Consider the following 13719-nt stretch of genomic DNA (forward strand, 5'->3'; position numbering starts at 1 on the left):
GATTTACTGTATTTAAATAAGCTAAACTTATCATTCTTCTATAGGTATTTGCTGTTATTTTTACCATTTACCGAGGTTACAGGATTCCATTGTTTTTTAATGTTGTTTTCTGGCATTCTTGCTACCTTTTTTTTGTGCAATTATATTTTACTCGGTGTATGTAACCGAACAGTGATCGGGATTAATTTGCATCGATTCTGTCTACAGCACCAAACCTAAATGCTTTCATGGTTCTGAGAATATTTGTTGTTTTTGTTTGCGTAGATTCAGAGTTGAGGGTCACGGTGTCTGGAAACGCAGCCGAGCAGCAGCTCAGCGGTCTGCAGGGATCCACCACCTACACCGTCACCATCACCAGCCAGCTGGGCAGCCTGCAGAGCTCAGCAGCCACCACCAGCTTCACCACCACCGGAGGTCAACGCACACACACACACACACACACACACACACACACACACACTGGACGGACACTGACTTTCATCTTCGTAGAGCTTCCACAGATCTCTTCTGCAAATGTTTTCTTCATTTCCCCTCTGAGTGTTTCTATGTTAAACAGACACGTTTAAGTCACTGTTTGGGTTTCACTCGCGACATCGGTTTGGCGCTCGACTAAAGAAACGTAAAACTAAACAGTGCAGTGACAACATTTGAACGTCAACCAGTCAACTCCTCCGGGACTCTGCTCTTCCTCTCCAGGCTCCGGGAGGGATGGCGAAGGGCCGCGAGACCTCCAGGCCAACAATGTGACGCCTCGTACCGCCATGTTGTCCTGGAATCCCCCGTCAAGACCCGTTGATAGATACAGACTGACCTATAAGACTGAAGGTCAAGAAATGAAGGTGAGGAAAGTGACTCATTATGAAACCAAAGACAATATTTTGACTGGAATCATACCGACTCTTCGACCAGTTGATTGGCTGCTGGACAAGAAAGTCCGCTTGTTATCTGTAGATGAAGTGAATGGGCCACTCTGACTGCACTGAGTTGTTTGACTCCTGGTTTTTCCTTTATCTAATTCCTGGGTGCTGACCTTTGCTCTGACTTTTCTCACTTTGCCTCTGCCTGCCCCTCTTGTGATGCTCTTGACTTGGTTAACTTGCATCTCTTTCTGGTCTTTTTATGTCATTTTGCTGTTGAAGTTGACTCTTGATCTCCCGTTTTTCTCCTGACAGGAAGTAATTGTGGATGCCACAGTAACGCAGTACAACCTGAGCAGACTCCATCCTGGATCCAAGTACATTGTGCAGCTACAGGCAGACAGAGGAGGAAGATACACATCCGCCATCTCTACTGACTTCACCACCGGTACTTCAGTTTCCAAATGTTTTCTGCTTCCTGTCTCATGTTTTACTCACTGTTGGCTCATTTTTCACTGCAGTATAAAGTCCTGCACCTCTATGGAAACAGGGCAACCATGGCTAGAAATAGAAAGAACTCAAAAATGTCTTCTGTGCAGTATGGCACAATTATAATCCTATAAAATCATTAAAAATGAAACAACAAAAGTTCCATTTCTTTTATTAGTCGTGTTACAATGATGGAGAAAACCTAAAACAACATGTACAACATTTTTCTAAGTGTACATAGTTGCTACCAACACTGGAAAAAAATAGTAGCTCTCCATATTATTAGATATTTTACTAATTTTAAATTTTTTGGCCATATTGTCTCCTTGCTCTGTGCAAACAGTCTGCAGTTCAGCCGAAAACTCTTAGAATTTTCATCACCTGACTGTTGGTCACAGCTGAGTCACTGATGACTTCATAGTTGTAGCCTTTTTTTTGAGAGCAAACTGTAATTTTGGCAGTATTTTTTAAATAAACATATAACATAAAGTGATCTTAATGAAATATCACAATTTTAAGCTTAGTTTCGGCTCCTGTTCCTGACCAAATGGCTCGTCAGTCTCCAAATATCATATCTGTTTTGACAGTTTCTGGCTCAGATAAATAGTATAATATTTGCTATTCTCAAAAGACAACACAATTTTCAAACAGAAGGTAGCTTTTGGGGTTCAGAGGGTTAACCGATGGAGAGAGCTCCTCTTACCTTCCTCCTTCCTCCTCCCTCCTCTTCCTCCTCAGGCACCCTGAGGTTCCCCTTCCCCACCGACTGCTCTCAGGAGCTGCTGAACGGCATCTGGATGTCAGGCGAGGTGGAGATATTCCCTCAGGGCAAAACCGGGACGCCGATAATGGTTTACTGCGACATGGAGTCAGACGGCGGCGGCTGGACGGTACGAACACATCACAGACTGTCACGTTTCACTTTTACACACTAAAACGGATTCAGTTCCTCAGAAAACATTTGCAGTGGGGGTGGTCTCATATGATGGCCAGGGATGACCTCCTGTAACTGACGGAGCCTCCAACTGAAGACTCTGTTGTCTGAGCAGTAGCTTGTGTTGGACGTCTGTAGTTTTGGCCATTATGTTGAGCAGCTGCTGCTGCACCATCCTTGTCTCCAAAACAAGCTCCAGTGGCTCCAGAACACAAAGCTACACTTGAGTTTCTCAGAGTCACCAGCTGCATATAAAACTGACTAGTTTGCTGCACACATTCAAAGACGTAAGCTTCCCAGAAACTAGAGTCTGCTGTTTCTCTTCCTGTTGACGGCCTCGGTGCACTGTAAAAGGCAATCCCATGGACCTGTTCCTACCACTTACGTAAATAAATGTGCAATGTTGCAATGATTAAAAAAAAGAAACAGAAAAAATCTAATTTACTGGTTTAGACAAACCTTGTAGGTAGAATGACGTATCGTGATGGTTGGGTCAACATATTAATGTTGGTAATTGCATCAACTTAATATTGTGTGTAAATTAAACTCAATTTTCTGTATTAATTGGTTTAAAACTAAAATTTGAGCTCATTTAATTAAACTGGCTCAACTTTTTATTCACTTTGGGTGTAAGATTTTGAGTCCCTGCCTCTATCTTAGCGTACCTCGACAATTTCAGACTGGTAACTAAAAACACCTTTGATTGAACAAAAAAAAAAAAACAAATTCACCTGACTCAGTTTAGTTTATTGATTAAACATAGTTTTATTAGAAGCTGTCATAACTTTAAAAAATGAACTAAACATTATTTTTGAAGTTTGAAGTTACATTTCCAGGTCAGTCTGTTGTCGAGGTGAACATACAGACATCTGTAGTCCAACGCCACCTCCGGTTCTTCTCCCAGCTCAATCCACCTTAAATCCACAACCATCTGCTTCGCCTTGGTCACATTTAAACATGTGAACCCAACTTCCGTTCAAAACATTCATGGTTTGTTTTCCTTCGTTTGAGGTTTGACTGGTGCTCTTCTAATTATGTTGTTTCATTCTCTTCTCGTGAGTGACTGGAGATTTAGCACCGACCGCCACTTTTCTTGATAAACCACATGGATGGAGATGTAACTAAATTGTTGATTGCTGTTTATTTAGACAATTTCCTGATCATTTAGTTAAATTTACAATACATTTGGATGGAACCACTGTCCTAGAGCTGATATACAGTGTATAGGGGGGCCTTTTTTTTCTTTTTTTTTTTTTTTGCAGTATTAGTAACATCTGTTGGTCCTTGGATATTTTACTATGTACATTTCAAAATTGTTTCCATACTAGTCTCCTCTCTGTTTTGGGTAAACACAGCCTGCAGTTTAGCCAAGAAGTCACTTTACATTATAATTTGACCCTATGCCACCTGATATATCATCATTCAAAATACATACTACTGTGTATTTTGCTAACATTTGGTGGTTTGCTTTGCTGTTTTCTTGAGTGTCGGTAGGCTGTGTGGGCTCCTCATTGTATCATGGTATTGTGTTCACCCTGTTTGCACAATGGTCACTAATGAAAAAGAGTTCATAGAGTGTCCTGAGGCCTGCCAATATGAAACAATATGAATATGTGTCCATAAGCCAAGACTTACAGCAGATGATGAGCTGAAAAAAAAGAAAACAGTTCCAGCTTCAAAAAACTGACTTGAGAGAAAGAGGGTGTCTGGGACTGACACCATGGGATTCCTGTGTTGCTGTGCTTCATGTTTCAGTCCTACCAGAGAAAATTCTCCTCGGGTTAACGAGATCGTGGGGAAAATTTCCCAACGCGATGAGAGTCAAAGTGTTTCCTGTCCTCAAAAACAAATGGGGTAATCTTACAATCGGGGTCGTGTTATATTCAGACCATTTTTAACCCAACGTTGTTTACTTCCCAGTCTTTGTTGTTGTCATGCTGCAGCATATCTTGACTATCAGCTGTAGATCAGTCCCTCAGTCTCGGGTCACACTGAGGTTTTTCCCGTTTATTTACCGTCTTCAGGTCTTCCAGAGAAGGAAGGATGGCTCGGTGGATTTCTTCAGAGGATGGAAGGAGTACACCAAAGGGTTCGGAGATCTGAGTGGAGAGTTCTGGCTCGGTGAGAGAGACGCTAGGACATTTATTCATCAGCTTCCAAGATGTATTTTGAAGCATCACATTAGCGAAATAAGAGAAAAAAAAATCCTCAATTATGCCTACTTTTTTTTTTAAGAGTGAATGAGCATCATCGGACATGGAAACAGCTTTTCTACATAAGTTCTGACACGCTGAACATTTAACTCACATGACGGATCAGCTGTCTCTGAATATTTTGACGTCTCAGTCTTCAGACATCATGAAACATGGCCGATGCCACCTGACATGAAAAGTATTTCTTTCTTTCCCATTCGAAAACAATTCCTAAAGACTCCAATTTTTTTCATAGATGAACAGAGTTTTGTTTCTTCTGCAAGATTTTTTAACGAGTAGCAAATATTGTTTCCAGCTTCTTCTACTCTGTTTATTAAAGCCATGTGTAACGTAGCCTATAGCGCCACCTTCTGATGTCACTATGCAGTCTAGTTAATTCGCTCCAAAGCAATTGCTCAGAGTGTCATTTTCTTTTTTTAGATATTTTGTGACATTCAAAAAGTTCGCTTCAAATTTTTTTGAGAAATGACATTGCCCTCAACAAACATTGGTATTAAAAAATGTGAACCAATATGTCTTTAAACTTCTCCTAACAGTCTCTGGGCAGCTTTCCCTCACAGTGGGCTTATTTTTCATTGCAATATAAAGTCCTGTGCCTTTATGGAAACATCACAACTATGGCTAGAAGTGGAGAGAACACGAACATGCCTTCTGTGCAGTATAATACAGTATTAATGCCATTAATCATAAAAAAAAAGAAAAACAAAATGTTGAATTTCTTAATTATTTATTTCACAACAATGATAAAACTGGACTCAAGATGTACAACATTTTTCCAAGTGCACACATGTGTTACCAGTAATGGAAACATGGTGACTCTACCTAATATTGATGCTTGGGACATAATTTTAAGTGATTGTGTTGAAATATCACAACTTTAGGCTAAGAACTGGTTAAGCTTTCTGATGAAACAGCACATCGGGGATGAGTAGTTCAAGGACTGTCTGAAAGTTATTCTGACAATTCTTCTGTTTTCTTGCTGATTCATTGTGTACTTTTAGGGATTTCTTAAAGGACAGCATGTTGTTCAAACCCATTGGCTGACTTTGGCTCAAAAGAGGGGTTTAAAAGTCTATTAAAACACAAATACATACTCTGTCACTTAAACATGTATCAGAACGAAAAGTCTTGTGTGCTTCATTCTCAACTGATTGCATTTCATTTTGTTTTTTTCAGGCCTCGAAAGTCTCCACAACCTGACAGCAATGACCAAGATGAGTCTGCGTGTCGACCTTCGAGACGGAGACGAGTCGGTGTTCGCTCAGTATTCGACATTCGAGGTGGCCAAGAGGCACTACAAACTGACTGTGGGCGGATACACCGGCACTGCAGGTGATCCTCAGTTCTTAAAACTTGGCTGAAATACTAACTAACTTTACTCACGCACCTTATTCTTCGTCTCTCTTCTGTGTCATGGTTTCAGGTGACTCCCTGACTTACCACAACAACCGGATCTTCTCCACCAAAGACCGGGACCCGGCGCCCTTCATCACCCGCTGCGCGATGTCTTATCGAGGAGGCTGGTGGTACAAAAACTGCCACGAAGCAAATCTCAACGGCCTCTATGGAATCGATGTCAAACACCAGGTAACCTCATCTGACAAACCTGAAGCTGTTGAAGAGAAACAGCAAAAAAAAAAATACTTGGATGAAGAAATTTAATGATGGTTTTCACTTGCTTGATTGCCGGCTTGACATCAGTAAGCTTATAGAAGTCTTTGTCACGATGCTCCCTTACAAGCTAAACTCCCACAATACTCTCTGCTTGCCACCATAGAACTGCCCAAATCCTCTTGTCGCTACAGTATCAAACAGTAAGAGGCTCCACCTGGTGGTGCATCTAAGTACTACAGCTAATCTACAACACTTGAAATGTGTTATCTTAAAAAATGGTACTGGGTAAGGGCAGATACTAAATATTTGCTCAGATCTGATCAAGAGTAAAACCTTGATTGGGCCATCCCTACCTGAAATAGTGGAAACAAGTGGCCTTGTTAGGATCAGTGCTTTGTAGAATACATAAAAACGAAAAATAGAGACAAGAATATGCAAACAAGTGACATGAAATAGAGGGGTCATGAATATAAAGTGACATTTTAACAAGTTGTCATAACAGGGGTCCTGTTAATCTTTAATAATCCGTCTAAAAGCACCAATCATGCTCAGTTTTAATTATGCTAATGTGTGTGTCTCAGGGTATTATCTGGACCGCCTGGAAAGGAACAGAGGTTTCCATCCCATTCACTGAGATGAAGATGAGACCGGCAGCCTTCAGGCCTCCAGCCAGAGGATGAACGTGAGCGAGATAATGAAGATGATGATGAACTGCTAAACACACACGGGCAGCTGTGTGTCAACACACAAACACTCACACACACCGAGCAGACTGAACACACACACACACACACACACACACACATTTAAACAGGGAGCGTCGCTCTCACTTGAGAAGAGATGAAGTCGTATTTTTTCATTTGTATAGAGCTCAGTTATCAGTATGTTACTGTAGATTGTACAGGCTCTTTATTTACATTATAAAGCAGCAGCATTTTAAAGCAACGCAGCTCCCACTTCCTCTATATTTAAACACTCAGTTCACACTAATTTCACCCCCACTGGTGTTGGGCTGCACAGATGCTTTGATTTTCATTTGGGACATCTGAAACCTCCAACTAGAGGATATATAGATTCATTTTTGTGAAGGATTGACCTGATCTGAGGGGAGTATGAGCACAGCTAGACTTTTGTTCTGAACAGACAGAGATCACAAACACTAGCGGCCGGATGATGATCTGTGAGTTTATTTGATCGATTAACAAACAGCTGAACCTTAAAAACCACCAGTGGATTTGAAAGGCATGTTGTCATTTATAGAAATGCCAAGATTCCACCATTTATCAGCCAGAAACTAACAACAAAGGGAACTGTTGGATTTTCAACTTTCCAGCAGGCCTTGAAATAATCATCTGTGACGGGCCATTTTGTCAGAAAATGATCTGAATCTAGGCTTAAAATCACAATGTTCCATTAAAACCACTTTTTTTCTAGATGTCTCTTCAAAAAATGCGCCAAAAATAAACAGATTCTGTAAAAAACTGAAACTTCTGAGCTCCTCGGCGCAACCATGAAGCCGTGAGTGACTCGGCTACGATAATCAGTGGTGTGACAAAAGTTCAGCTGAACTGCAGGCTGTGTTCACGCAGAGCAGAGAGGAGACAAGTGTGGAAACAAACTGAAAAATGCAAGCAATAAAATATCTGTAGTGTGTAGATTCATTATTTCTTTCCAGTACGGGTGTCACCTGTGGCCACTTGGAAGAATGTTGTACATGTTAATTCCAGGTTTTTAATTTTTTTTTGTCAAATAAACGCTCAAAGAATTCCTTTTTTATTCTCTTTTTAATGATTAATGTCATTATAACTGTTTCATATTGCACAGAAGACATTTTTGATTTTTCTCTACTTCTAGTCATGGTTGTGCTGTTTCCATAGAGGTGCAGGACTTTATACTGCAGTAAAAAAAAAGGCCCACAGTGAAGAAACTGCTTGTCCAGAGGATTAATGACACACATGCCTGTTTGGACTTAATCAAATCTGGATCCAGTCGAGTTGGGGTGATTAATCCTGACTCGATTATTGAGTAATCGACTTTAAATCAAAATCTGTATTTGAAACAATGCAGCGAGCAAATTGGCTGCAGTTTAGGATGGATGGTGATGAAGGATGGATGATGCAACACATCCGACACAGATTTTAAACTCTCGTTTCAGTGATTTTACAAACTCATGTCGTCCTTCTTGTGTAACAGTCAAACTTTTGATTTGTGTCTCATGTGGTAACGCTGCCCTGTTTGTTTTAAGTCCATTATACAGCAGTGAATACTGAACTAAAGTTTAAATGTAAAAAACTGTACCACAAATTAATTTGCAGGATCCTCTTACCTTCTATTTCTAACCAGATAAAATGCAGGATGTCTTTATCTGATTGAAAAGTGATTCTCTGCTGAATCAGATCAGCTTGAGGACTTCAGGAGAAAAAGATGCCGGAGCGCACTGATCGATTAGAACCTTTTAACAGAACAATAGTGTCTTCATCAAGGTCAAAGTGGACAAAGACATAAAACAAATTCATATATAGTCAACCTACACCACCAGAGAACTTGTACCTTGTCCATATGGTGTTTTCTATTTGCAAAATGGTTGAGCATTTCGTCCTTGAAACTGCAGTGTACCGATGACAAATTCCGACTTGTGTGGTTTCATACATAACAAATCTAAGAAACTCAATCCCGTTAGCTTGCAGGGTGAAGCTTTCCGTGTCATTATTATTCCTCAGATTTAGTTTCAGGTTCCAACATCTAAGGCTGAATTACTCCAACATTACAACTTGCCATTATGTAGTGTTGAGTGGTTCTACAGTGTTTTGGCAGATCTGTAGCTCGATCGCTGCCATGTTTTCACTACGAAAAGCTCATCTGTGTGCTTCAGCCTTGTTTTTCTCCTGAAGCTGATGTATTCCAGCTGATGGACTAAAATTTTAACTAAGAGGCAACTTGTGCCTGTACATGAAGGTTGTTTCGTTGTTCAAACAGGACAGAATGACCGGTTTTTGTTTAGCTATTTCAGACTTGATGCAAGTAAGCAAGTTATCCAAATACCTCCTTTCGATTTCTGATCAGATCCACTTGAAATGAAACCAGTAGGTCCTGCTTGTGATTTCAGGCCTGTAAAAGCTCGACATGTCTTTGTACAGCAGCCACACTTTAACGTGGGCCTGCTTTAAAGCTCGGCAGCGCCCCCCACTGTTCACTCTGAGACACGTCGGCCGTCAGGCGAGTGAAGCAGAACTGCAGACTGTCCTCTCAGTGTTTGTCCTTTGTGTCACTTTGTCGTCTTTTTGTAAACATCTCTGTGTTTTATTGTCCTCTTCATGTACGTCGCCCCCCTGAAAGAATACAACAATAAAATGATTGAAACTGAAAACTGCACAGTTGCATTTGTGGCACTAAAAGTTTAAACACAAACTCTTCCTGGGACTGAAATCTTTCAGTCTTTGGTTATTTTTGTGGTTTCATTTTAAATGATTGTAGTTTATTTAATGTCTTTACCAATGATTAATTCTCATGTCATCTTAACACACCATTAACTGTGAATACAATTACAAGTTAAATGTTTTTTAACCAAGAATACATTCTGTTTGTCAGCCCTGAATATTGTCTGCAGGTGTCTAAAAGGTGAGATTTTGTAGCACAGACAGAGTTTTATTTGTTGATCATTATCAGTTTGGAACTAATCAAATTAAACCAACAAGCAGCAGAAACCTTAGTTAAATGAATATTTGCCATATTGTATTTTATATATATAATAAATCACAGCTTATATTCTGATTTTGTACCAAACTGAGTGGAAATATCTTGTAAGTTACAGCAAAATAGTCACTGATTTCTGCAGACGTTATTGGAAAATTTTAGGAAATTGGTAGAAAAATGTAGAATAAAACACTTCTGTTAATTCCAGTTAAATGCTAGTGTAACTTTAAGGCTGTTTTAGTGCACATCAGGTCACCTGAACATGGAAAAGTGCACCGTGGCTCGGTTGTCATCACCATCGTCTCACAGCTAAAAGGTTTGTGTCCCAGCCAGGATCTGGGGTTTTTCTGTTTGGAGTTTGCATGTTCTCCCTGTGTAGCATGGATTCTCACCAGGTTCTCCAGCCCTACTGGTGATAAAGAGATGCATAGATGCTGGATGGAGGGTTTCATGTGTAAACAAACTGTCAATGTCGGCATCCACACAGCAGGGGGCACTGCAGAGACTATCTTGCACTGTAAAAAATAAATAAATAAATAAATATTTTAGCAGCTGAACCACCACAAAATACTGTAAACTAAGCATCTCAAAAAGATAGTCATTTTTCATAGTTAAAATTAATTTTCCAGCCCTTATTTCTTCCATTTTTTTAATGTTTAGTGAAGGAAACTGACACTTAAAAAGAAATAAATTTCCTGAAATATATATAACATAAAATGTATATCAATAAATAGATTTTTGTTGTGAAAATTTCAGTAATCATGCAAAATAGCTCTAATTTAACCAACAAATCTATGTAAACTTACAGAACCAAAGCTTCTTTTACTTTTGTCACTGAGCGTATCGAACTGTAGAAATGTGTTTGCAGTACTGAACTTCAATTTAAATGTTTTCTCTATTAAATAAAAGGAAAATATCTAAGACATCAAAATGGAAATCCACAGTTGCAGGTCTTTACGTTGTTTATATGGGGCATGTAAATTACTTATTTTATTACAAAAATATAATCTGCTCAATAAAATGTGATTTTTTAACATTGTGGGAGTGAATGGAGAAGCAGTTGGAAAGACGCCTGTTTGTGTGCTCACGTCAGGATTTTTTGTTGTGTAAAATCTACGTAATTTTGAACTTTTTTCTTTGTTTCACGTTGTCTCTGTTTAAACACAGTTCTCCTTTTGGCCTCTGTATAAAAGGATATCAGGGATGTTTTTACAGCAAAGCAAAGAGGAAAAAGTCCCACTGAAGAAGACCGTTTGGTCCAAACGCAGCTGAGGTATCGAGGGAAAAGGTAATCTTGGTCTGCCGTCTTCTCCTCCATCGGCACAGATCCCAGATGTCCTTTTAAACACCTTTTGTTGTCTTAATTGGTCCCCAGGTTGCAGCTCCCACCCACCCACCTGCTCACCAGGCGGCCAATCACGTCGGCTCTCACCTGTCTTCAGAGCCGGCTGGGTTTCTTGTGTACAGGTGTGAGTGTGGGACGTCACCAGGGACAGCAGTCACATCGGAGGCCGGGGAGGTGATTGGTGGAGGAGGAGCAGGAGGAGGCACATCTCAGGTCAGCGAAACTGATCCCGAAACCACAGACACCTGGAGGACCAAGAGGGGTCAGGGGGTCCGCTGTCGGGACCAAGACTGGAGAGGGGTTTTGGAAAAGCAGGAAGACGAATATTTTAAAAAATTGGACATATCTTCTTCTTGTTTAGGGTGGTACCTAAAGGGTTCGTACAGAGCGCGCTCAGTGGAAAGCCAAGCAGAAGTCTCTAAACAACACTGGTAAGCTCTTCCTCATCTCCTCTGACTTAAATATGTCCAGTGTTAAAGTTTAGACCTGCAACTATTTTATTCAGCAACCAATCTGTCAACTATTTTCTAAATGGATTGTTTGGTTAACCACAGACACTCATGTTTTGTCTAAATCCCAAAAATGTTGACTTCATGATGGTCCAAAACAGAGGAAAACAGAAAACTTTCACATCCCAGAGGAAATCTTGTCATTTTTCCTTCAACAGAATCAATACAAACTAATGATCAGTTGTCATGTTTTTTAATAACACACATGCATCATATTTTATTTGTACTGTTGTTGCTGTTGTTGTTATTACACTGTGTACCGCCCATGGCACATTTGACAGGCTCACTTTTTGCCTTTAGGACACAAATAGAAAAAAGAAAAAACATTTTAGAGTTGATGAAGGTTGTTTACTGGGGGAAAAAATCCTCTCCCACCACTCAAATACATATTTTTCTTGTGTATTGTTATTATTATTGTTTTTTTAAAGATTTGTCAAGACTTTAGCTAATACATTTCATTGCAGAAATTGTGCAAGTTAAACATTTTTACCAGATTGGTGGGAACCCCGACAATTTCTGCACACGTTTTTGCTGTAGATTTGATTTGACATGCTTTAATTTCTTGTTTTTGCCCATGCATCTATACTCCATAACCAAAACTGTCAAAATGAAAGTGAAAACTGTTGCTAATTTATCAGAAAATCCCAAACTGACATTACTCATTCACACCACTAATCTACGAATCAATAAAGTTTGGCTCTAAGATGATGCATCTCAAAACCTTCAGAATCTCATGTAGGCATTGTGGAGGCCTAATGTTTTCTCAGATAGAAGTCATGGTCTTTCTCATTTTTTGTAACTTCGTGTCACACAAATTGTTATGTTATGGTACAGAAAGGATATACAGGTTGCTTAAATGAATAATAACAAATATTGTTTGGAGAGAGCAAAATAAGGAGTTCATTGTCTAACGGAGTGGAAAACTGTCTTGAGTTCCAAACATAAAAGCAGTCCAAGAGCATGCATTGAAAACTATGATGAAATAGCACTGCAGTACACAAAAAAAAGCTAACCAACACTTCAAACGAATCGAGCAAAATCCTGCCGATCAAATTTAAAATGCTGACTTTAGTGGTAACTCGCTCCCTGTGGCTACCAAATGTTGTGCAGCACCTTGAAATACAATCAACAAGGAAATAACACAAACAAAAAAATCTGTTTTGTCTTTTTATCATTGCTTCCACAGTGACAATAAAGAACTATTCTATTGTAAGAAGAAGTCTGTCTAAAAAGCTGCATGATGGGTGTTTATGGGCAAGTTGTTCCACTGTGTTGGCCTTTAATAAGAAATCTGTTGTTCCACATAATTTAATTCAAATAGCTGGCTGGCTTTAATACTAATTTATACACAGAGAAAAGTGATAAGACAAAAAAAATTTACAAATTAAAAAAAAAAAGTGTTTAATTGTTATTAAACTCGGACCAAACTTTGCAATAAAGAAGAAGAAGCAAAATATCAATATTATACCATTTAAATATACACACTTGGGGAAAAATAGATAGAAAATAATTCAATATGGGCTTGTAATAATAAAAATAAATAGATAAAGAGATAAAAATGAACTAAACAAATAACTGTATAGTTATGTAACTAGTAATATTTTCTATTAGAGACAAGAAGCCCATGTAAAGATGCAATAATGTACAGCTTTAATGTGACCTTTATATTTTACAGATGCTAATGTGACACCCTTGATGTTGTTGTTTATTAATAGAAACCTGAAGTGAGCCTGTCCTCTCCTGAGGACTGTGATTACAGAGAGGACTGATGATTGCCTCCTCTACCTCCGCAGGACAATCATGATGTCGCCAGACGACCAGGCCCTCGAGGACCTGTTGTACCGCAGCGACCTTGGTGACGAGGCCGAGGGGGTGGAGCCGGGTGGAGGCCCTACAGGGGCGGAGAAGAGTCCCGCTGCAGACAATGTGATTATTAAAGCTGCACCCATCCGCAGCTGTTTATATGTAGTGTTGTGTTCACTGTCTGCCTACTCAACACCTGGCGAGGGTTTAAAAATGGTGGTTACATCTCACACTCACTGTCTTGTTTACTTCACAATTACTA

The 13719-nt window shown here is 39.6% G+C and overlaps 1 protein-coding gene across 1 annotated transcript in view; it reads left to right on the plus strand.

The window, feature by feature from the left end:
• tnxbb (tenascin XBb) overlaps positions 1–9474 on the plus strand; it is a 53354-nt gene extending 43880 nt beyond the window's left edge. Inside the window, exons 12-19 of the mRNA XM_008299743.1 lie at positions 265–414; positions 697–839; positions 1173–1305; positions 2085–2236; positions 4305–4401; positions 5670–5825; positions 5917–6080; positions 6689–9474. Coding sequence (XP_008297965.1) covers positions 265–414; positions 697–839; positions 1173–1305; positions 2085–2236; positions 4305–4401; positions 5670–5825; positions 5917–6080; positions 6689–6787 — 1094 coding nt within the window. The 3' untranslated portion in view covers positions 6788–9474. The remainder of the gene's footprint in view (positions 1–264; positions 415–696; positions 840–1172; positions 1306–2084; positions 2237–4304; positions 4402–5669; positions 5826–5916; positions 6081–6688) is intronic.
• Positions 9475–13719: the final 4245 nt, after the last annotated feature.

The sequence above is a fragment of the Stegastes partitus genome, unplaced genomic scaffold (genome assembly GCF_000690725.1).
Source record: "Stegastes partitus isolate 25-593 unplaced genomic scaffold, Stegastes_partitus-1.0.2 Scaffold1453, whole genome shotgun sequence".
NCBI lineage: Eukaryota > Metazoa > Chordata > Actinopteri > Pomacentridae > Stegastes > Stegastes partitus.